General features: G+C 37.3%; 1 protein-coding gene across 1 annotated transcript in view; it reads left to right on the top strand.

Moving 5' to 3' along the window:
- The window catches only part of CPE (carboxypeptidase E), a 58,011-nt gene extending 32,806 nt beyond the window's left edge, over positions 1 to 25,205 (top strand). The window contains 9 exon segments of the mRNA XM_050338302.1: positions 6,029 to 6,225; positions 7,930 to 8,097; positions 9,026 to 9,143; positions 9,894 to 10,076; positions 16,466 to 16,605; positions 18,959 to 18,992; positions 18,995 to 19,057; positions 21,390 to 21,508; positions 22,524 to 25,205. Coding sequence (XP_050194259.1) covers positions 6,029 to 6,225; positions 7,930 to 8,097; positions 9,026 to 9,143; positions 9,894 to 10,076; positions 16,466 to 16,605; positions 18,959 to 18,992; positions 18,995 to 19,057; positions 21,390 to 21,508; positions 22,524 to 22,622 — 1,121 coding nt within the window. The 3' untranslated portion in view covers positions 22,623 to 25,205.
- The last annotated feature ends 823 nt before the right edge of the window (positions 25,206 to 26,028 follow it).

Raw genomic sequence — 26,028 nt, 5'->3', positions numbered from 1 at the left:
CCAGTTATATATACAGATGGTTATTTGTTGCTTCTAAAATTCTGATGATTTTTAAAATGTGCTTTGAACTTGAGAGGGCCTTTTAACACATTTACATAACATGAGGGTTTTGTGCATATCACATTTCAGTGTTTCTTATTAAGTTAAAAGGTTTTGATTAAATTAGTAAACTTGTTTTGCTTTACAAGGGATTTGTTATGATTTAAAGAATCATCACCACCTGTACTGGATAAAACCATCAGTTTGTGCACCATAACACCAATCTAGTAGGCAAAAATTGTTGTACTCTGTGGTAAAGCAGGTGGGCTTTTCCCAGAATGCTGGATACAGTGCTACACTGTGCAACACTTCAGTGTAAGCGCAGCATGTTGTGGAAAGATCACAGGGATGTGCCAGCAAAGAGCTGTAGGTGGGGACTGCAGGAACCGAGCAGATGCTTTGCCCACTTCTTGTGGGAGGCTGTGCCAAGTCCTGTAGCTGCTGGGGTGAGAGTGGGCTGTTGGAAACCTGGAGAAAACACTGAGTCATGCAGAACCTTTCTGGTGGAAATAGCTGTCTTGGGCATGAGGTAATCTGTCTGGAGAATTTAATTTCCAATGCAAAGACACGTAAGATCTTAGTTTGAAGCCCAACTGACAGACTTTGTACTCAGTAGAACGGAGATCGCATCTTAATTTGTGCACATCAAGGCCAGCAGAAACAGCTGCTGTTTGTGAGCCTTCACTCAGAGTTTAATGTGTTGTATGGAATTTATTGTTAACTTTAATTTTAAGCAGTAGTGAAAATTTCCAGAAAGATCTTGGAACTGCTCTTGAATCGTAGCTGTTAAAAATTATGCCATTTTTTAAAGCATGAATTTGACAAAAGATCCTTAATTTTCTTTTGTCTTATTTTCTTCTCAAGTGTATTTTCTAGCAGTTAATGGCAAGAAAGTAAAATATTAGGTTTTTCAAAGGCCTTCAATGTTGACTGGTTTTTGCTTTCATGTAAGCTACCTGTGAAACTTCCAGTAGGTTCCCTTCCAACAAGGTTAGACTAATGCTACTGTCTCAGCAGAAGTTGTCCTAAAGTCATAGTAGGCCTCTACAATGATTTAGAAAGTGATCTATCTTTCAATGGCATTTTTGCACAAATTGTGGAGATTTTGAGGCAGGTTCAAGACATTTAGTTTATAGAGTGTCTAAGATCTGAATTTTCTAGTTAGTTCACTTTCCTGTCTCACATCCCCATGTATTTTCTTCTTTTCCTCTCTTTTTTCATATTCAAAGCAGAAGCCCATTTTATAATCTTTGGTTTTCCATGTAGTTGATCTCCAGAGAATTTCTTTCTCTTTAAAATATGAATAAAAATGTGGAGCATAAGAAAGTCTTCAATAACATGTAATGAATGAACTTCTTGCTAGCGAGGGTTTCTGGGATTTTATATTCCATTTATCTACAAGAGAAGTTTACTGGTTGCCGTATTAAAAATGACAAGCAACTGTAAGTAATCAGAAACACTAAGTCTGTTATTTCAGGAATGTTGCAGGCTTTTCCGTAAGAAATGCAGAAAAGCAGAAGGACTTAATTTTTGAGGATATTCGGGGCTGGTTTGCAAAACAGTTTATTAAGCACTTAAACTTCACAGTAGTTAATTGTTTTTACCCCACATGGTTTACACTTCCATGAGTGAAATACTGTACGGTAAGGCTAACTGCTTGACATTAGACCATGACTAGTGGCATGACATTGCCTTAACTCATGGTATATATAATTAGTATGTGCTAAACTCTTCGTCTCTACATTTTAGAAAGTTACTCTTTGCTGTACAAATACAGCCTGACCTGAAAATGGCAGTCGTTAGTCACAGTTAATTGGATGACCTGCCTAGCATTAATGATGTGCACGCTGTTCCTAGGAAACTGTGGAAGACCTTTGCTGACAGTAACTGCAGGAGTGAATGATGACATTCACCGTGTTTGTCAGGCACCAGAAAAGCACGACATTTTAAACCACTTTTTTTTCCTCAATCGTTTTTCAGGCTGTAATGTACCACACAGTCAATCTAAGAGGGATGTAAAAGCTTTCTGAAAGCCATAATGATGTGATGGCTTAGGTTTCACCGGAGATACTGAGATGTTTATAAATTTGATTGCTGCGTTTCATTTCTTATGCTAGTATCCACTGATTCATTCATTATTGCAAACCTCTGTATCTGATCTGAAATTAGGTATAAGTATATATAATGTCATACATTGTTTGCAAGACTTACTTTTGCTATTGTGAATGAGAGATTATTGTTTGTCAAGAAAATTAATATCAGAAAATTAATAAAATTCATTAAAGAAGAATTTTAAATATTCACTCAGTGTAAAAGCTCCTTTGTGTTTATTATATCTTGCACCGTGGGAATCCATCTAAACAATTTTAATTTTTTTTTTTTTTTTAATTTGCAGGGGTCAAATAAATGAGAAAAGCCAGTTATATTTATTTCTTTAAGCTTCTTCCTTAAAGCTACCTCCACTTCTGCAGTGGAACTGAAGTTTTTCTACTTGTTTGAAACAACTGTTTACAAGTTCTTCATCAAATTGACTTTTACAGAGTCTTTTAATAAAAAAAAAAAAAATTCTGTGAGGCAATTGCAGCTACAGAACCTTAGGAAGGGTGATTAAGGCCTGCATTAAATGGCTCATGAAGGATTAATGGGAAGAGCAGCTCTTCCTCTCGCTAAGTAGCATGCTGGCAACAGGTGACCCAGAGGCTGTTTTCTCCATGGGCTGGGCTGTTTTTGAGAGAAGGCTGAAACTTGTAGAAATGATGTGGCAGGATATATTCTATAAATAGGCCAGGGATGCCATAAAGTGTTAAGGCTCAATGACCTGATGGATGCCCTCCTTGGCATTTGAGATATCTGTGTTAACCCATGCAATAGTGGAAGAGGAGGAGGTGGTGGTGGTGGTTTCTTTGGGTGCAGTAGTGGGCCTGGGATGCTGGCTGCATTCCAGAGTCATTCACTAAAACTCTGGCAGCTGAGCTCGCTTAACTCAGCAACAGAGTGATGGGCATTTTACTGTTGGCCTTAGTAGTCTACCCTTCAGTTTGGACTTCATTGCCATAGAGAAAGAGAGGATTAGGAAAGAGTTTAGGTAGGAGTGAAAAAAAAAAAAAAAAAAGAAGGTCCCAAAAGGTACACCCTGAGTTGCAGTTTTTACTCTAATAAGGCAGACAGAAATGTAAATGCAAATTAAGGGCTTCATTAAGTGCAAAGATGTATAACCGATAGTAGCTTGTAGAAGCTCCCTTGGCTTTTTTTGGGCACTGTGGTGACAACTAATGACTTCATCACCATTGTCTCCTTTTCCAGAATGGATTCCCTGATTTTGTTTGCTCATGATGGGTATGAACAAGTAGCAAGCGGACTGCTAATTCCGACCCCCAGCTAGTTTGTGACGTTGTTTTTGCTGAAATAAACATTAAAAATTTGTTTTCCATGGAGCAGCTGCAAAATTTGGAAGTGAGACTCATTTTTCCCATTGTTCTGTTAGATGTAAGTTACACTGTTGAAATGATTGAGTTTTCATAAGATTGTTAGATACAGTGTGAAATTCAATACCTACTCATATTAAGCAGAAACCCAGTATTTTTTTCGTTGCTGTGCCTAGAATTAAGCAAATGGGCAGGGCTGGGGGCTGGCAGAGAAGAGATCCCACAGATGTGATTCAGGCAGCTTTGTTTTCTGTGGCCAGAGGACTGATAGGAGATGGGTTTCTTTCCTTCAGAGACAGGGATAAGAAAATGCCCAAGGGAGCCAAAATATAAACACAGGTTATGTTTTGAAGCAGGGCTGTTATTCAGCTCTCTGTTATCTTTCCCTTTTCATTCTTTTTGTATTTGCTTTTAGATTGTTTCTTTAACTCCTAGTTTGCTTGGAGTTTGGAAACATGGAGTTTCTCTGACACCTCACTGCCAAGAGGATTCTTTGAATACTGGTTTCACACTTTGTGTTATGAGTAATGTAATTTTTCTTTACCGCTCCAAAATTGGTCATTGTTCTCTGTCACTGAAAATTGCTCTCCTGTTTTCCTGACCAAGTCCTTTATGCTACAATGATTTGTATATTTGACTGTCGCTTATTAGTCTTCCTAAGGAAAATAGGGTTGATGTCTTCAATCATTTTTCATAGGAAACACTTTCCATATTTCCAGTGACTTGTTACCTCTTCCTGACCTCCTTGCTCATTGGGGATGGGTCATTACCACTGAAGACATGCTGTAATGAGCCTGTACTCTTGGCTCACCATAGACCCTGTGTGACTGTTTTCATGAACCCTCCTAACACTGTTAATGATTCTTTGGGGAGGATACCGAGTAATACCTCATGGGAAACATCTGTTTCTCTTTATTCACTTGAACCAGGCCTGCAAAACTCAAGTGGATGAGAAAGGTGGGTGATTAATGCACAGGTCTGGGCATCAGAAGAAATTCTTTCTCCCTCAGGCTTCCTTAGTGATGTTCTAGGGAAAAGCACAAGTGCAAAATGCAACTGTGTATTTATGGCAGTAACTATGTTGCTTGTTATCTTGTGAAGCATTTTCCCCATAAGTAACATGCCAATATACATATGCATATCTATTCTGTGTATATTCTAAGTATGTATGCTGTGCAGTGCTGCACATTTTATTATGTAGTATCCATCTGTTTTCATGGGATCAGGTTGATTGTGTGGTCTGATTACTCTTGATGAGTAAACCTCTTGCATTCTCTGGTATTAACAGATAGGAAGAAACAGTAAATAGGATGTCAATGCCAAAAGAGGAAATGGTCACAGTATGGTCACAGTAACTGCTCTTGTGTCATCAGATATAATGAAACTCTTTCACTGAAACCAGAAAACTTTTTAACCTGTCTAGCACAAAAATTCAGGGATGAATCCGTATGTACAAACTTAATTTATCTGGAAGGAAAGGAAGTCACGGTATTAATAGCACTATGTCTGCTAGCATCTTATCACTGGATTAAGGTTAACAAGCACAGACTGAAGGGTCGTAAGTAGATACGGCTGCATGCTTGATTAGCAATTACTTAGGTCTTGTTTGTGTAACACTCTTCCTGGCTTGAATTTGCCCCTCTAATGGTGCTAAAGGCTATCACAAAGTGTGGCTGAAAACTGTTCGGAGCATATAATCAGCTGAATGTTTGATTAAAGCAGTTACAATGTAACTACATTTTAAAAGGATAAGGAAAAAGGGGCTTCAGCCCAGAAAATATCATATTTCTCATTTTCCATTCCAGGACACTCCTTATAATTTTATTCAGTCAGTTACATGTATACTAAAACCTCTCCAGAACCAGAGTCCAAAATATAGTCTGTTAAAAGATAAATACTTCACTGATCTATAAGACATATCTTGCATGATTTTAATGTCCACGGTCATGAGAATGAGACTAATGAGCAATTGGGAATATTGAATGGCTTTTTAACATGGAGAATATATATTGAATACATATTACAGTTTGAGCTGAATATCCAAAACATATTCTGAGTAAGATTTTTTGGATCACCATGATCAAGAGCTGTTCACTGGCGTTGCTTTTGTGAAAGAATTGCGGTTTAATGCCTGTGTATTGCAATAAGCTTAACCTATTCTTGGAGGGACCATTAAAGATAAGAAGCTTTGTTAGTGTCAGTTTATATATTTAAAAACAGCCTAATCAAGACATACTTTTGTAGTATTGAGGCATCAGTTGAATTAGACCCGATTAGAACAGTAGTAATGGTAACTTCGGTGCTTGGGATTTATTTTGGCACACTGTGTTGTCCTCTGGTGGTCTTTCTCTGACTTTGGCAAACAGCTGAATATTAATTAGCATTTGTTAAGCCAGCGTTTAGAAAAAGAACTTAAGTCCACTTTTTTGAAGGAAATTTGCTTCTGGGAATTCTGTGCCCAGTTGTAGTAATAGTCATATCCACATCTCAGGTGTGCTGTCTGATCCACTCTGTGGGTGATTTTTACATGTTGTTCTAAGACATGTTCTTGCTTTTTCTTGCAGGAGAACCAGAATTTAAATATGTTGGGAATATGCATGGGAATGAAGCTGTTGGAAGGGAATTACTCATCTTCTTGGCTCAGTACTTGTGTAATGAATACCAGAAGGGAAATGATACCATTATCAACTTGATCCATAGCACACGTATCCATATCATGCCATCTTTGAATCCAGATGGCTTTGAGAAGGCAGCATCACAGGTTTGTAAGGCTATGTGTTTATTTATCAATGTCTATTAGTCTTAGGATTATAATGACACTTGGACTCCAAGTTTTACAGATATGTGTACTCTTGGTGGTGATTGTTGAATGGAACAACAAAACTGAAGTATTTCCTAGTAGTACATTAGGCTTGTTATTTTTAATGGGGAGGATTTTAAGCTTGACTTTTCAACAAATAGCCTTCTCTCTTGTGACTTTACTGTATTTTAAAATATAATGATGTTTATGTTTCATGCATATTCTTTCATCCAAGTTCACTGACTGAACTGTTTCCTAAACAAGTAACTTGCAGTGATACATGATGTTTCAGAAGTGTTAGAAAAGGGAAAACTTATGTTTTCTTTAAGAATATCCTCATTTAAATGCACTTACAAGAAATATTTATGTTCATCAGAACATGATCCCAAACCAACAAACTTTGCAAACCATCTTTTTTGATATGAATTACTCTGATTTTAAGTTTAAACATGAGGCACTTTAATTAAAGTATTAGTCAAGAAAATTTAGTATGCGTTTTAGGGTGATGACTCAGTCAAGAAACATGTAATGCGTTAATGCATGACTAGCAGATGGAAGCCAAATAGGACCCTGTTGTACAGATTCTGGTGTGTATTATGTTCGAAACCAAAGTAAGAATTCTCTTGTTTAAAAGGTGTGTTTATTTTTTTAATTAATATGGAAATGTTGAAAATTTTCATGTGACTATTAATTTATTATTAAATAACCTAAACTTTATTAAGATTTATTAGGCTGGTTCTCATGAAGTCTTTAAAAAAAACCAGTCTGCTTTTAAACTATATTTGGTCGTATGTCTCCCTCTCGTGGCAATGAAGCAAAAGCTGTCCTCAAATTGGTGCAGCATTTTACTGCTTTGAAATCTCTTTCTCTGTAGAGATTCTGTAATATTATTGGAAACTTTTACTCTGTAACCCAAAGTACACCGACTTTTATATGGTTGCCTTACAATTTAAATATGATTTATAACACAGTTTGTTTTAGTGCTGCTGTTATTCTAATTTAGAAGTATCTTGGTCTTGTACACAGTGTGTGACAGTAGATGCAATATACCCCAAGATCAAAACCAGTAACCAAAATAAGCCTGCTTTAAAGAGTACTGAAAAAAGTACAGAGACAAGCTAGGGAAAACTATGCATTCTGAAGTCACTTCCTTAATAAAAACCCAAAAATTATTTTAGAGACTCAGCTTAAAGAAAACATTTTGCAAAAATTCTTACTGCATCTTTATTTGGTGCTACCCTTTCAGTGAACAAAGCTAACAGACACAATGAAATAAAAGTTTCGAGTAAAGATTAGGGTCTTTCTTTACCTGTGAAGCCATTTAAAGGAACTTTTAAACGAGTGTGAGCATTCCTCATGGCTGCTGGATAAATCTACAGCTGCTCTGAGTCTCACTAAAATGAGGTCTGTAATTCACAGTCACGGGCAGGTTGCAATGGGGAAAAGCCAAGTCTTGGGGAAGACACAGCTGGCACTGAAAAATCTGTGCTTCTGGTAATTTTACCCATCCTTAGTCAAAGTGTGCCATTATGAGAGTTTGTACTCTGCTATGATCCCTTCTTATTCTCAAGCACATGGGGGTAAAAATATCCATATAAAGCTTGATAATGTAATCTTGTGAATCTACTCATCTCCCTTCTCTTTCTGTTCCCTTTCCTCATTCAGCCTGGTGAACTTAAAGACTGGTTTGTTGGTCGAAGTAATGCCCAAGGGATAGATCTAAACCGAAATTTTCCCGATCTTGATAGAATAGTCTACATTAATGAGAAAGAGGGTGGCCCAAACAACCATCTTCTGAAAAACATGAAAAAAGCTGTGGACCAGAATCCCAAGGTAAGTAGGGCCTGAATATCAGGCCACTTACATGCCCATCTCTTCCCTTTTATGCAAGCACACACATAGCAAGCTCTAAGAGATGTGTGTACGGTCTTTATGATTCACGTTCTTCTGGATATTTTCTTAATTTTTTACATTTATCCATCTGATGCTTCTTGAATTTTTCCTCAAAATGACTTGCTGTAATAAACCCTTTTGATCCGTATCACTTAATCCTTAGACAATTCCTCACTCAAAACATGTTTTATATTTTTTTTTTGCATAGCCTTCTTCCTTGATTTGAAGCTATTTTTGGAAATATTCTGCATTTTTACCACTGCCAGAAATTCATTTGTGTATTGTGCTTAATTACAATGCTGGTTAGATAACTGTTCTCACATATAACACATGCCTTTTTGTTAGCCTTCAATATACAGCCATATATCTGGAGGGATTTTTATCTTGTTGTGTTTACTCCCCGGAGGAGGTTCTAGAAAATGTAGTGTTGTGAATGCAGTCCCATAGGACTGTGGCCTTAATGGATGTATTCTGTCCTCAAAATCAAATTATTAATAAAGTAATTTTACTTTCTATGCTGAGAATAGACTGCATCCTACCAACATTTATTTTGAATTAATTTACTTTCCTTGGTTATAAATTTGATAGGCTTCCCATCCATAATGGGAAGAAGTAAAAGGTTGCTTTATTTGTGGTCTCGTTCTGAGCTAACTTACACCACTTTTAAACTTATATTAACCTATTATATAATTATAAATGTAATATAAAGGACTGGTTTCTCTGTTTTCTCTGAAACCAAAATAAAATTGCTGTTCATTTGTCTGTCTTGTATAATGTCTGTGATAATAATTGAGCCCATTGTGTTTAATTGAATGTTTCTACATTGAATTATCAGTTTATAACTTCTGGTAATGCTATTTTGTTGTAGCTTGCTCCTGAAACGAAAGGTGTGATTCACTGGATAATGGATATTCCTTTTGTACTCTCTGCCAATCTTCATGGAGGAGACCTTGTTGCAAACTATCCTTATGATGAGACTCGGAGTGGTATGTAAAAGGAAGTTAACATGAAATATCAGGAGCGAAATTTTATTTCCCTGCTAGCTAAGGTCCACTTTGTAAACATTATGTCATTGCATTGTAATTGTAATGACTTATTTTATCATAATAATCACATGTTTATGACCATATTTTCTACTGATAACAAACTGATAATTTGTTTCAGTAGATTTACATGACAAAAAATGATGTAATACCTGAGGGAATCATAGTCCCTCGAATATTATAATCAAGGCAACTGAGCTCTTAAATTAGCTGGAGCTGTTTGTACCCTGTTAAGTGAAGTGAGAAAGATGTGTCTAGGCTAAGGTTTCTTGCACCTGCAAAAAATGAATTTCTGAAAGCAGTAGTTTGCTAAGAGAAACAACTATCATTGTTACCACTTTCTCAGTCTCTTATGAAAAGGATTACATTCTGGCAGAGATGTTATCATGTAGTATACAGCAATATTAGTTTGTTTTTCCTGCTACTAGGGGATGAGCAAATGACTGAAGTTTCATGAAATTATCAAATTGTTTGTGATTCTCTTATTTCACTCAACTCTCTCATAGTTTAATTGCAAATCCTTTTAATATCAGAATGTAAAACTCTTTAGGGAGACACCTGTGTCTTGTTCAGCATACACAGGATTTCCAGGCACAGTTCTGATGTGCAGTGCTGGTAATCTAGGTTGTGAGTCCAGTCATATGACTGCCCTTTTAACAATCCTTGTTCCTGGACTTTTCTTCTCCTCCCTAGGCAGTGCTCATGAATACAGCTCCTGCCCCGATGATGCTATTTTTCAGAGCCTGGCCCGCAGTTATTCTTCTTTTAATCCCGCTATGTCTGATCCGAACAGACCACCATGCCGTAAAAATGACGATGACAGCAGCTTTGTGGACGGAACAACCAATGGTGGTGCATGGTACAGTGTCCCGGGAGGTGAGCCCCACCGCATGGGGGATCCAGGTCACGGGTTATTTTGGGCTGGAGTTATCTTGTCCATGACTTTTCGCCTGGTTAAGGCTAAATCAAAGGTTGATCACTCACCACAGTACATCTATAAAATCCCATAAAGCTCACTGTGGTGCCTAATAAAGTATTCCTTTTTATTGGTTTTTCTATGGTGTTTCTTCACTTTGGGTTCAGGTCATTGCAAACGTTCTACAGTGGGCAAGTGATTGCTCTGTTATCGTGAGAGCTTAAGGTTTGGGTTGGGTTTTTTTTAAGAAAAGAGTAAAAAACAAAGCCCCGATGAGAGCAGGCTACTGATGTTTCATTTAAACCTCAATAACAAAGGCGTTCAAGCCTGAAGGAAGTGGGGAAGGCCTGGTTTTACAGTGTTATAGAAAACGGGAGTTTGGACTTCGATTTTAAGGGGAACAAAACCAGCCACGAAGATACCCGTGTCTCCATACTTTGTGGCTTGGTTACTGCCTGATTCTGACCAGGTGCTGTTCCCCTAGACTTTGGTAGAGCCTTCTGTGCTAAGAGGAACAGTAGAGCTACTATGGGTATGTCCAGACTAATTTTGCAGAAGTCTAGAAGAGTAGCCTGAAATAAGTCTTCTCATTCAAATGAGATATTTAATACTTTTCTACTAAGAATTTAGATATGCCATTTTCTTTGGAAACCAAGGCAGACAGGTGTAGGGATATCTAAATCTTTGAGACTTCTGTCTCTGCTTATCTTGAAGTGAAAACTGAGCTGGAGATTCTGAGCTAGAAAATCAGCTTGCCTGTGCTTCGGCTTTGTTGATTTATACCGGATATCTTTGTTCATAAGTTTACTGAAACATATCAGTTTTATTGTTTGCTTACCTCTTAATATTCAGTTACAGTCTCTGAATGAATTTTAAATTTTCATCTGAAGTGACCAGGAATCTCTCAAAGCATTAGACAGCCTAGGTGATAGCCAAACTCTGCTTCTCTTACAGTAAAGGGGGTATTGGAAGAAAATAATTAAGCTCATGTGAAGAAATTAGAACAACAACTAATAGCGCTCACACAGTCAGCGATCACCAGCTTATTCTTAGAGCTGTTATTCCCAATCTTCACAGGGGCAGCATCTTTCCTCTGCTGTGGTACCACAGGTACTAGATACCAGGGACTGGGTGTGAAGTAAAATAGTGACATTTCTGAATATAACTGAAAAGCAAAAATTTCCCTTTGTGAGAGGCTTTTCACAGATTTTGAATTGGGACCATTAAAACACCTTTAGCAAAACAAAGTTTGCAAAAGTTGAAAAAAAATGTAAACAAAATATTGAGGAGTTTAATAGTTAAAATTTGTTTCGATTCAGTTCAAAAATTATCTTAATGAAATATTAACTATAAAAACATGGCCATAAAACTTTAGCTTCTTTTTCCTTAGAAAAAAAATACTATGAGAACCAGTTTTTCCATTGTTTTGATGAAATGCTTTGATTCTGACTAAACTTCACACACTTAAAACTCATTTTTCCATTGGAAAACCTTCATGGAAAGTTTGAATTATTTCCTCTTTTTGGAACTTATTTTAAGTTTGACTGCAAATTCCTCAAGTGAGGTCTTTGTTTTTCTCATGGATTTGTACAGATGTTAGTAGGCAGGAATCCTAGTTCTAAGCAGAATCTATGATTCTAATATGTTGCAGCTAATGAAAAATGGAGAGACAACAATATACTTTGGACTATACAGCATGAATCTTTTGTGGGTTTTTTGTGTTTTATTTTTTTTTTCTCCAAGTGTAGAAATCCGCTGACAAGCTGTGACTTTTAAACAAAACCTCCATGGTAGTTTTTGCTGACTTAAAAAAACCAATACAGTTCAGTGAAACCAGTTCTGTTCTTTCTATGTCTAGTGCTAAGGAAAATAACTCAGTTCAAGTGAAAATTTTCTTGGAAACTTTGGTCTGAAGAGCTCTGTCTGGGAATCAAAATGTGGAAATTAGGTTGTGGATTGTATCAGTGATCTTTTGCTATCCATATGGTAATGCACTCAAAGTTAGTGGCATAAGCTGTTGAAAAGCCATTTGTGTTGATTTAGGAAAAGCATTCTGCTGTGTATCCTTACCAGAGTTAGGAATTTATCAAGAGAAACTCTGAAGACCGTTGTCTCTGTGCTATCTGCTCCTATCAGAGCTAAGGTGGCACTTCTCTGCCTTCGCACCCTTGGGTTGCTGTGGGCTGTCATCCCCCACTTTCTCTCTTCCTTTCCCATTTTTCTACTAAACCCACGCATTCCTTTCTGTGGAATGTACCCACTCTTGCCCATTTTCCCACTTTATTGCCAGTACACTCTCTTGCCCATTTTATATCTTTATTCTCAGTCATCTCCTAGAGCCTGCCTTTGACAGTACCTCATGAGACCAAGAGTTCTGACCTAGGAAAGGATGATTTTTCATTCTAATGAATCACTATAGGTGCTGTTGCCCTGTAGAGCTTATTATCGTGCCCCTAGTTGTGCAGCATCTGTTCTTTGTCTGTATCCTTCACCCACAGGAACTTGTGCCTTCTCTAAAAGACAGGATTGCATAGTGGGATGGCAGCAGTCTTTACTGGTTCTTCAGTATGCAGGGATAATATGTGGGTGGTGCTCTCTTGTGACTGTGGGTTGGTTTTGTGTATTTTTCCGAGTACCTGGGTTCTTTCAGTAGGAAGGCTGAACGTCTGGTGGCAAAAACATCTGGTAACAGTCCTTGTCTCAAATTGGTAGTAAGATGAACCCTGCATTGCATTCATGTTCAGTCCTTCCCTTTTGTCTGACCTTGGGATTTCCTCACCAGCCCCATACAAGGTGGCAATTCTGCTTTCGGACTTTGGGCTTTTGGGATGGAGAGAGCAGATGATGTACAGGAATATTTGACACTTACTTCTCTCTCTTAATACACTTTATTGTGAGATTTTTCTCACCGTTACCTGTTTAGTGGTTACTTTCTTCTTTATAGCAGGGGCACAGAGAAAATAGCTCCCCCCTACAGCATCTTGGTGCTAAATCTGAGGCCACGTGTGTTACACTTGTAGTAGTTGTCATCTGTAATTAGTTGATCCTTGCAGGTTTCTCAGAAACAGCAAGCAAAGGCAAAGAGGTCATTCTTTTGTGTTCAGGAATGGCTCTTTAAGCCATCAGACTCTGGGGAGAAACAAGTTTGTACATAAAAACCATGCTGTTTTTAACACTTTTTTTCTTCCTATCAGCATTTAATTAATGATTTCACTTATGCACAAGAAAGCCAAATTAAATTTGCACAAACAACTTTAACTTTGGCATTTCCTTAGCTGTTTAGTCCATAACTTTTCAACATCCCTAAAGGTTTTTTAATCTATCTTTTGTGTGGAGTATCTATTAGGAACTCTAAATGAGAAGAGCAGATAGTAACGGATTACTACCTAGCCACATGCCTGTTCTGCTTGTTCTGTCATTACGGAGTCACCTGAGTCTAATCAGATTCATGTCATTGCAAAAATAGCTTTTCAAAGCAGCTTACTGCTATTGCTGTACTATTAGGCTATTGTTTAAATGTCTTTTTTTTTTTTTTTTTTTAGATACCCTCAAATCACTCTTGGCACTCAACTAATTCCTTACTTGAATTGCCAGTTTTGGAAGCCACTATAGGGTTTTTTAGGATTTCATACAACACATGTAGGAGGCACCTGTTCTCCCCATTATGCACAAGGCTCAAGTTCATCCTGTCCTGCTCAATGTTACTGTCTTTTCTATGTGTAGAAGCTGAACTGGCTTAGTGATGGAGCTTGTAGTCTTAAGTAATTCTGATGCATGGATGTCAGGGACACATCCTGCACTCTGCTTCCTTTGTGAAGCTTAGCATTCCTTTTTTAAAACATGAAAAAATTATTTTTTTCCCATATTCTAAGCTCATTTATGTAAACACTAAGACAGTCCAATTCTTCAGGACACTAGAGCGGTGCAACAGGGGAGTCTTTGTGTTTTCAGTTTCAAAGGAAAGTCCTACTCATGGTCAGCAAAGAGGGGCATTCATTGCTGAATCTCGGTTATATCTGAGGTATCTAAGTCTTTCTGATCTGCAGAGAGCGGTTGCTGTTAAAGTGTAAGAAAGTTAGTGCTATACTTTGTTAAAATGAGAGGCTTTGGGAGTGTGATGATGTGCGTGCATGTAATGCATGCCATGTACATAATAAGATGGAATAGGGCAGTTAGGGGACTTGACCAGTGGCAGTAAAGTTTCTGCAAGGTTGAATAAATATTTTTAACATTTAATAACTATTAAATATGTATTCTAACTGTGTAAATATGTATTGATTTCTTGGATATTGCACCTAACCACCATATTGAACGTACAGGTAAAGAGTGCACAGCCCTGTGCACTCCAGCTTACATGTGCAGTAGGCCACAGTTTAAATTCAGGCCAGCTTCACCCCATTCTCTGTCCCAGAGATTCAGAACATCATCTGCAATTCAATGAAGCTGAATTTTTTTCAGGAGCAACACATAAACCTTGGACCAGGCCAGGAACTGGGAAACAAACTATAGGATATGGCCATTGTGCACAAAGCTGGAAAATATGTTAATTCTTTCTTCTGTTCTTGAGAAACTAGGGCATCCCTGAGTAAAACTTTGGGGGAAAAAGAAATTTCCTGAGAATTGGAACAGTAATGGTCAATGTTGCTGGCACCATAGTAAAATTACGTAATGCCCTTTGTCTCCCAGTTCTCCTCTTCATGCATTCTTTCTTTCTTTTAGAAGAAATACAAAAATCAAGAAAAGCAGTGTTATCTAGTGTCTAGAACAGCTGCCTGGCAGTCAGCACTGCTGTCAGGATTTAACTCAAGATTCCACAGCTCTCTTGCTGTGTACTCTTGAACGGTCCATCTAGCATTCCACCAGTTGGAACGTCAGAGCCATCCTTTGCAGGAGCACCTTTGCCTTCTGTGTCCTCACTTTTATAAAAAAGGTTTAGAAATACAAAGGTTCTTTCAGCAATCTGAAAAGTCTCTGTGCCTATCAGTAGTTAGGAGTCTTGTTGCCTGGTTGGCAGAAAACAGACTCTTCACCCTAATGTGTTGGCAAAATCCCACCTGACTCAATCTGTTTGCTGCCCTCAGGGTTCTGTTTTGGATATGACATCAGCTCTCTAGTCAGTTACGGACCTTGAACAACTCTGGTGCTTTGGTAAAGAGACTACATTAGGTCTCATGCAGCTTGCAAGGGAGAATGTAGGCCTGAATCAATTAGCTGTCTTAGAAGCACTTTTAAATCCTTCAGTGACCTCCATGGAGATTCTCAAAATACTTGATAGTGACTTTCTTTTTAGTCTTCCATTTGAGAATCCACTGACTCTGCTAGCTAGATAGACTGGGAAGACATCAGATAGTTCTACAAAGCTTCCAAAAAGAATATATTTATAACCCTCCTGGGGATGGCCACAGTCCCCTCCAGCTTGTTGACCCAGTTACAGACCTGGCAACTTCTTTGGTTATTGATAGACCAATTTGAGAAAATAGTGAGTATATCCATGTGGTAAGAGAAGGGGCTCAGAAAGGTAAAAGAGCACATATTTTGCATCAAGTTTTTATTCCTAGTGGTGATGTTATCATGTTACATATATTTTTAAAAGTCTATGATTAAAATTGAATTAATAATGATGTTTCTCTCCTCTCTTGAAGGCTATCCAGTACTGATTTTGCAGAGGCTTTGAGTGGGTAGGAAATACCCCTATCTATGGAAAAATTTCCATAAAAATAAATTTTATAGGATTTCTTTTGTATTTTCTTTTTGTAAAATATTTGGAATCTATGTAGAAAATCTTGACAAACAGATGTTTTTCATGTGAAATGTTGCTAACTTGAAACACTATATTTTCAGAAAAAAAAAGCCCACACGTTTTTGACCCATCTTTATAAGCCTCTTTTTCAATGTCACTTTATTATGTTTAGTTTGCTTTATAATTAATTGTCTTTATTTTTTGCTTACAAAATGCTCATCTTTCTTTTTCTTTTTAATATAGAAATATTTTAGCCATAATCTGAAATAATTTTCTGTTCCTAAAGAGAAAATATGTAATGTATATGTCAGCTATCCAAATATGTGTGAGGTAGGAGTATACTGGCCAGGTGCAACATCAAGTAGAAGTATAAAGGCCATGTGCCTTTACATCTTTTCTAAACTTTTCCTGGGAGAAAATGGTGTTTTGGAATTGATTGTTCTATTGGTTTTTCTGATTTGAAGCTTCTGAATTCAAAATTAAGCGGATTAACTGAAACTGCACCAATAGCTGTTCTTTTCTTAATAGTACCAGCATCTCAGGTGTCCCCCTCTATTTAGTTCAGAATAATGCAAAATCCATCACTAACTCTCTTTTCTGGCATTGCAGGGATGCAGGATTTCAATTACCTCAGCAGCAACTGCTTTGAGATCACAGTGGAACTTAGCTGTGAAAAGTTCCCACCTGAAGAAACTCTGAAGGGCTACTGGGAGGACAATAAGAACTCCCTTATAAATTACATTGAGCAGGTAACACAAAAGAGGGTGGCAAAACTTTAGTTATTGTACATAAAACTTATATACTTTTCTGCTGGGTGGACATATATTTCAACTTTCATATTAATCCAGATGTCGCTCCGTAATTCCTATCTCTCTCTAAGATGGTCAATCCTGTGTGATATTTCTTAATAAGGGGAAGAAGAGCGGAAAAGAAGGAAGATGTTATAGTATGGAATTAAGCTCACCTTACTTAAGCTGTTGCAGACATTTAATTTAAAATGATTTGTGTTGGGTTCCTCAGTGAAAAGAAATACACATTTCCAGAGTCTATAATTCACTCCCCTAGCAGTGGTGTGTTTGCTGAGAGAGATGGATTGCCCTCTGCAGATATTAAAGTGTGCGTACAGGTGTGGGATGGATCACTCTGTGGATGTAACAGGGAACCTAGGCAGCTGGATTAGACTGTGACTGCTTGGCAGTTCAGTGTAACATCGTGGGGCATCTCTAATCCTGGTTTTGTGGATATTCTGCTGCTCTCTGACTGCATGAGCTGCTGATACTCAGTACAGAGCTGCCAGTGTAATGATTCCATTAAAAATGACACCAAATCTGGTAGAAGTGTAAAGTGTTGTCATGGGTTTATATAATCTCGTGCTAAGGGATTGTTAGAAGTTAAGACTCATGAAATAGATCTGTATGTGTGTTTGGGGGTTTTCTTTGATGCTGTGTTTGGTTGGTTTGTTTTTTGATCATTTCATGCCAGTGTATCAGGCTGCACTGAAAAGATGATTCCAAGCAGTGTGGGAGTATTGAGTTTCTGAAACCTGACTATTGTAGTTAACGATTACAAATATATCTGATATCATTAATGGCTGCACACCTGAGACTGTGAAATGAGAAACACACTTAGTTAGCAGAGCTGTTGAATTAATACATTCATTTCTTTAAGAACTTATTTGTGAGAAATGCACAAATCAGAAATCTGAAATATTTGAAACATTTGAGTTATACTGTTCTGTTAAAAAGTTATATGTGGGCTGAGGAAAAAGCTGTTTCTGTCCTGCACGATTTTACCCACTGATTATGAAAATCCATCTCAAATAGTTCAGCTCCTTTGCACATGGGTTTATTTTCTCTGACTTGTAGAAAACTATGTTATCACTGCATTTTGAAAATTATTCATGTGTAAGATACTATTTTGCCAGCTTCCTCTGCTCCTGTGGAGCTGCTCGCTTTATCCTTGAAGATCAGTTGGCCTATTTAGCATTGGTTTTTACCTTATTGCAGGGTAAAGGGTCCAGCTCTATGCTCCAGCTCCCCTGCAATTGCTGAGGACAGTGCAAATATGTACCTTCTGCTTTTCTATGCTGATCTGCATCAGGCCTCTCTCACAGTGTGAATTAGAGGAAACTGAACTGAACTATAGCAGCTGAATACACCATACGGGTTCATAAAGGGGAACATCAGTATCTTAAAATAAAATCTGGGTTCCACAAGTCTTTTCAAATATCACAGAATCAGAGAGAAGTCTGAACTCCACAGTACTTCACTGCTTAATTTCCAGGCTCCTGATGAGATGCATCTCCACACAGGTTCCCAAAATCCCCTTCTTCCCAGCACTGAGAGTTCAGGCCATGAAAAAGCAGTTGATCCTCAGTGACTTGCCCCTGAGGAGCTCAGTCTGCTTTCAAACCATGCTTAAGATGCACTGGCAGGACTCTACACACTGCAGTCAAATCAGTGCTTTAATTTCATGTATGCTGGGAACAGACAAATTAGGTACTGCTGAGGCTGTTGCCTGGAGCATGTTGCCTAAGAGGCAAGAAGGAACTGGGACATGACACACCATTGCCTTGTGGGGAGTGTTGTGACTCCATATAGTCCCAGCTCAAAGACCTGGATGTTTTGGGTGCACAGTAGAGGTCTCAAGCATCTCACAAAGTCCAAGTGACCACATTTACTTTGATAATGTTTCCCTTTTAAGCAGTTATGTCCATTATTAGCTCTACATTTTTACAGTTGATTAAATTTTTCTTAAAAAAAAAAGTTTTTTAAGGCCCTCTTTCAAAGCTTTTCAGTGCAGCCATTAATGCCCAATATCATAAAGACTTTCAAGTCAGTGTTCACATATATTATGATTTGCTGCATATTTCTGAGAACTGCTTGCATTACACAGGTAAATTATTATAACTACCTGCTGAATTATTTTTTCTCATCACTCTTTGTTCCACGATGATGTTAAATATTTATCACTGGTAGTTGTCATCATGTAGACATGCTTTGTTAGATATATCAGTAGATATTCCATTGACAAAAATGCCATCTTTTCTTAGGAATTTTTTTCCAGTTATTTACTATGTGTTGCTGACCCTATTTGTTTTAGATTCATCGAGGAGTAAAGGGGTTTGTTAAAGATCTTCGGGCAATCCAATAGCAAATGCTACAATTTCTGTGGAGGGGATAAGCCATGACATTACATCAGGTGAGTGTGGTACCTTAGCAAAACAAGAAGTGCTGGTATATGGGATATATTGCTTCTCCTATGCTTAGCAACCTTAAACCATTTCATATCTTTTTAACTGAAGCTTTGAGGGAGCAAAATTTTGAAGCCAGGAAAGCTTGCTGTGCCTCAAGAAGCTTGTTGTCTGCAGGATTTCATGCATCTTCTGCTTGTGTTTTGCTCTCAAAGTATCTGAGACTGGTTTTTGTGACTCCATGGATCTCTGGTGTGAGCTGGTCCTGGGGGCTGTTGGTTATTAGTGCTTAGACTGTCTTCTGATTTATAATGCAAATAGTGTTTCACGGCTCTGCCAGGATTTAAGGTCCTGTCAGCAGTCCTGTTTTTGGTTTGAAGGCTAAATTTTAGTCTGGAAGTGTTATATTATTTACGATGCAATCATACCTTTGGGTATGTAAATTCTTGACGGATTTTCAATTTACATAACTTCCTTCCACAAAGGTAAATTCTCTCTGCTGTTTACAATTACGTGACCTTTTTTCAGAAAGGAGGTTCTAAAAGATGAAAGTATTGTGTTGGTTGGTGTTCACAGAAAATTATGTGTCACCTCTTCAGTGATGTTGTGCTTTATTCTGGGAGTAAGTTCAAAGGTAGCTCACGTAGTGCTAACTTTGTCTGCCCTGCAGACCTATGCTGTCCTGTCCTGAATGACTTTTTTTTTTTTCATTTGCACTAGATGCTAATTAGAAAAACAGTAAGAAAATGTCTTTTTTTTAATGCATGATCTTACATTCATTTTCTCAATAATATGTCTCACTATAGTGTTACAGAATGCAGAATACTGTGAAACAGGATTAGTAGAGTCTTCAGGTGGCTCCAGTTTTTCTTTGTCTGCAAATCACCTGCCAAGAGGCCAGCACTTCTGCCAAGCAGGGGAATAGTCTGTGAAAACATTAGTCATCTTCTTTCACTGTAAATAAGATGGCAAAATGTATAGAGGTTGCAAATAAATTTTCAGGCATAATAAAAAGGAAATAAGCTGTGAAAAGAGTATTTTGAGGTAGTAGAGAGTGAGGCATATGAGAGAGAAGCTCATGCTTCTGTGGTACAAAAAACCATGAATCTTTCCACATCACTGTGTGTGTATAAGCCTTAAAGTCATGTATTGTCAAAACAGTGAGGAAAACAAGTACTTGAATTTTGGCACAGTCAAAATAAAGGATAAATATTCTTTGGCTTTTCTCCTGTTCCTTTGTTCATGAGTTGAAATTCAGCTTTGTTCCATTGCCAGGAATTAGGATAGATCATTATCGTAGTTCTACAGAGTATATTTTTCCTTTCTGTTTTATGAAGAGAAAAATCTGGGAACAACCGGACTGAGTACTGACATTTTTTGACCATGTGAATTGCAGACATTTAAGTAATATTTCCCTTTGTGTGCTGTGTAGCTGCAGATGTGGGGAAAAAGCATTTAAGGAACTGGCAGAAAGAGCATGGCCAAGTCTTTTAAATGGCACTACTAATTGAACTTTAGAATAGTCTTGCAATGTTTTTTGGAGATAGAGAAATTCAGACTATTAGCATGTGACAAATTAGGTAATTGCACACTGCTGGTGGGCAGGGAAGATCGGAGTCTTTGTGAAAATGGGATAGGGTCATTTCTGTAGAAAAGGATGATGTGTTTTGATTCTGTGACTGAAAAAGATGATCTACAGTGGCAGTGTAATAGGATCCCCTCTTTGACCTGAGTGTATTAAACTTCCATTTCTTTGTTTATCTGAGCCAAAGAAAAAAGCTCTAGACAGTGCCTGGATACTGAAACATGTAGAAAATAATACTTCAAGGGTGATACACATGGAATATTCTAGGACATGATGATTTATAGCTTTTTCTGAAATGTGAGAAAGGTGGTCCCATTTATTTAAATTTGATGAGAATAGAATGCATTTACACTTGGATTTTCAGAATACTGAGGAACAGTAAAAATCCATATCACACTGCAAACTGAAACTCAGACACTTAACAGGGACTTTACAATGGCTGGGGTGCACTTCTAAAGTAGAGTAATGTCCCATATTGTTCTGTTCTTCAGTGTAATGGAAAACCTTCAGCCTCAGCAGGCAAAATCTTTCATGGCATCTACAGCACAGCTTCAAAGTTTAAATCACTATTTTGGTTACCTGAAAAGGAGAAAATCTGTAATGAGATATTTATGCAGCTCTTACAGAAGAATTCTTTCAGACAGACAAAAGGAAAGGGCTGACAGGAATATAAAAACTGACATAACCCTTCTCCTTAGCTGCATAATTAGTTTCATACATATTTATTTGGATATTTTTCTTCTACTCCTCTACAGCCAAGGATGGTGATTATTGGAGATTGCTTGTGCCTGGAAATTACAAACTTACAGCCTCTGCACCAGGCTATTTAGCAATAACGAAAAAAGTGGCTGTGCCCTTCAGCCCTGCAATTGTGGTAAGTGCTCATGAGTGTATTGGTTTATCACCTGTTATATATTTAAAAGGTCTCTTTTCCCTCATGGTATGCACGTAAGCGGAAGGTGATTTTTCAGAATATTATACTCTTCTAGCACTTGATGCACCGGCCGCTGAGAGTAAGCTCGTTTTAAACTCATTTTATCTTTTGCTGCTCTTATTTATAATGAAAAGACAGAGAGAAGGGTAATGTTGGCATATTTAAACATTTTATTGTTTGAGTAGACAATCTGATGGGAGATGACAGAATATATCCAAATAGTGCAACATGAAAAGTAAGAGATGTTGAGGTTTGGATTGAGACATGATATTTTCAGTCTAAATTGTCAAATAACTACCCACTTGGCTTAAAACCAGTGTTCAGCTCTGTGCAGAAAGATAGTGATGGACTGCTCTTTGTGTAGATGCCCAGTATGTGGGGTGAATAAGACCTAGACTGCATCTAAGATCTCAGAGGCATTTTTAATTCACCGTCTGTACAGGTGTGGATGTCTCTTAACAATTAAAGTAGCACGTCATATCTACATTAATGAACCACGTGTTAGGAAAAGCTCCTTGAATCATTTAGATGGCATAAAATTGAATACATATTTTGATATGGTGAGAGTATGTGTTGCTAGGTGTCAGCACTAAGCTGACAGAACTTCTTACAGTATGCTGTATGATTTATGTGGCTGGCTATTGTTCAGTTTTAATTTCATTGGCCCATACTTTTTGAAATTTTTAAACAAGTCAAAGACTTGACAAATGTCTGGTTCTTTTGGAAATTTTGCTGACTTGTGTGTATTTTTAGATAAGTCATTGCACTGATATGCTGGTATTGCACATATTTATATCAGCCTTGAGACACTCTGGAATAAACCTAGCCTAAAATAGAAGGTACCTCCCCAAGGCCCATGTCTGTGTTAAACAATTTTTTTTTAGTAAATGACTCTTAAAAAACTACTCTCTTTCTACAAGTCTTACTGACATTTTTGATTGTTTCTCTTTCTCAGGTTGATTTTGAACTTGAGTCATTGTCTGAAAGAAAAGAAGAGGAAAAAGAGGAGTTGATGGAATGGTGGAAGATGATGTCAGAAACACTAAATTTTTAAATGAGGATTTGGAATTTACAGCTTTTAATCTATGTTGACTTAGTATAATGTACTGTGGAAACTCCCTATATTCTAGATTTTGTGCACTTCACAATAATTAACTTTGAATTTTCCAGTCATATTTTGATTAATATTATTACAAATAACTACTAGCCTCCTAGGTAGATAAATAAGTTATTGATTTTCTTTCATATTGTTATAGAAAATTTACTCTTGTATACAAATCAGAAAAATATGAATGAATATGCAGTCTATATGACTATATGACAGTACAATCTGTTGTGTATTATTTGCAAGTTCAGAATATGTAGGTTAACTTTTGATTTTAGAAAAGAAATATGCTGTAGTCAGTTACTGATACTGCCAGAAATATTTGACAGTGCATAGTAGTAGACAGTGCTCTTTACTAAGTTCTATAATGGATGTTATTGAAAAGATTTATAATAACAGTGTGTGGTGTAATAATGTTTTACAAGGATTAAAATTCAGTATAACATTTTTTATGTTTCTGGTGTTGGGGCTATTTAAATATGTAAGAAACATAAGTTGACTTCATTTTGTTAAGCAGAAGGAATCTGCATAAACTCTTTTATTAAATGAATTCAGGAAATAGCAGTTGATAATATTTGAAGATCAGGTTTTAATTATTTCTCATTACTTATTAAGCAAATTAAAAATTCTAAGTGGGCAAAGAGGAGGATTTTGTGCATCTTGTTAATATGCTGCTTGTGTTTGTTTTACAGCACGAAAAAAAGTAATTTCAGGTGATGTCTGTTTTAGTTAGATAACTACTTTTTCAACATGGTGTCTAGGTAATCAGCCAAACGTTAATCTGTTCACTGAAGGCTACCAAAGTATAGTCTAGACAATGAACTGGAAATCTACTGAGGCTATGCATTTAGTCTCACAAGTCAAGAATGCATGTTTCCAACTTTGTTTCTTCTACTGGCTAGTCTTATCTAAATCTAGAAGCAAGAAAGATAAGCGAAAATTTTTTCAGTGTGGTGAAATTTTTGCAGTATTTTTGAAGATGATACAAAAAACAACTTTGATTTAGAAAGATCCTTCTTGCTCCCCACCCCCTTTTTTTTTTAATAATTTAATTAACATACTTTAGTGTTTTGGCTAAGATTAGTGAAATTTGCAGCGTCAGAAAACACACATGGCCCGTAGTAGGTGCAGGTTTAGTATAATTCTTCTGAAACGACTGCTGGTAGGCTACTTGATAGCAGCTAAACATCTCATCTGTTTGAAAGCTTACACACTATTGCTGGTCTATTTTAATTCAAGATCAGATATTTGATATAGATTTCCTTCCTCTGTTTCTTTAGTATCACTGTGTTTTGATTAGCATATTATTTTAGCTGATGCTGTAGGAATTCAGTATGGTTCAGAACCAATCAACAATGCACTATCATGCTCCTACTGCAAGTGAAAAATCACATGTTCAGGTGTAGGATCCAAACTCACCTCCTTTGAGTATTTGAAAATTTACTGAAATACTATTTTCTGAGAATTTTAAGTTCTTTAATAAAAGTAGCACTTGATTCTTTTAGAGGAACCAGCTTAAGATTTGACACACATTGACAAATTGAACAGTAATAAAAAGGCATAAGCTTTTCTCTCTGATCAAGAGTTTGCTATGTAACCTGTAGCTCATTTGAGTAGTAGATGTTTAATTCCAAATTTCAGGGGAACTTTAATTACTGTAAGTTGTCATACAGCGATGAACTTCGAATCTCCATTGCGATGAGAAACTCCTGTGGCAGGAGTCCTTATCTGAACGTGTCTTGGTAACTTGTGGCTAGCTGTGCACAACACCATGCATAAAGGATGCCTGCTTGCACCAGATTGGGTGCTTATGACAATTTGAAAGGCTAAGACGTGGCACAGAACGCCATTCTGTGCCTGGAAGTAATGATAGTGGTTTTCAGTGAACCAGGTAATGTCAAAGCAAATAGTATAAAAAAGAATTATAATAAGAGACTGCTGGCATGTGGGCAGATGTCTACAGTAGTGTAAACTAATGTAATAAGGCAAATGTATATTTGTACAGAACACCCAGCTCTGCCTTCTCCAAACATAAGAATTTTGATCTGATTGACACTACTACATGGTACAATGCCTGTCATGCATCCAGTCTTCCTGTGGCATAGTTAGTGCAGACATTACATCAAAGTGATCTCATAACAGATTTCTAATCCATACCTGTATTATGTGTGTGAGATCTTCTGGTCTACTGTTTCATGCATTTGAGATTAAATGTGGTGTCCCTTAAGTGATCTCTTCGTTGTGCTCTAGATGACTGCTTACTATTACCATGCTGAGGTCAGGTTAAAGTGATGTTACAACACCAGAACCACTGCCATGTTCTTGTGCTAGGTAAACATCCTTAAGAACAGCGTAGCCAGGACTCTTAATAAATTAATTCATTATGTAGCTTTCCTAGCTGAGCTGAGCTGTGTTGTAGGACTGTGTACATTTAATGGAAGATTAAACTGTTGTGTGATGCTGAGCTTTTGGTTAAAAAGGCACATGCTGTACTCTTGTACAATAAATCTACAGTTTTATTTAAAATATAAAGTGTGTGAGTAATTTACAGGTTCAAAACATGACCCCTTTGGCTGTGTGTGTCTGCAAAGTATGCCGGAAACTCATCTTCGGTGAGGTGTGTGTGACAATTAATTTGCTGTTTGAACAGAGAAAGGAGCTGGGAATAGTGATGATATCCCATTGAGAGCCATCCACAGCCCCTTAACTTTGTGCCTTTTGGAGTATACGTCTTTCTGACCACTTTTCCCATGGAGGCTTTCAAGTCAAGTAAGGAATAGTAATGAGGTGCTCTGCATTTGCCATATGAGGACACTTTTGCATGTCCCTTTCACAGTATTTACAGATCTTTTTCCATATCGATCATATCGATCCTTAGGATTAGAAAGCACAGCATGCAGCGTGCTTACAAACCTGTGGTACTGTGCATTCCTTATGACTACAGTGGCCAGGAATATAATAACAATGAAGTCATTTGAATAAAACCACTGCATCCTAATTTTCTTTCCCTTTTTCTGGGTTATGGTGTTCACATCCATATATGTGAATTTACATGTAGTCCTGAGCTGCTAATAACGTGCATTAAAGTGTAAATTAAAACTGTTATGTTAGAAAGAATTGCTATCAATTTCTTCAAGGTTTTTTGTTATTTAGAGATATAACAAGTGTATTAGGAACACTTAATAATTAGGCCCTGAAAGGAAGAAGTTTCAGAGAAGGATGACAGATAGGTTTAAAGGAGCTTGAATTTAAAACTAAAAGGTGCAGTTCAAATGAGCCTAATTTTCTCCCATATCTGTGTTTAGTTTGATTCATGTCTGGGGAGGCTGTAGAATAGCAGCAGTTTAATGACAGC

Source organism: Myiozetetes cayanensis, unplaced genomic scaffold (assembly GCF_022539395.1).
Source record: "Myiozetetes cayanensis isolate MyiCay16 unplaced genomic scaffold, myiCay2020 scf7, whole genome shotgun sequence".
Taxonomy (NCBI): Eukaryota; Metazoa; Chordata; class Aves; order Passeriformes; family Tyrannidae; genus Myiozetetes; species Myiozetetes cayanensis.
The sequence above is the reverse complement of the archived record's forward strand: the minus strand, read 5'-3'. Positions and strand labels throughout refer to the sequence as shown.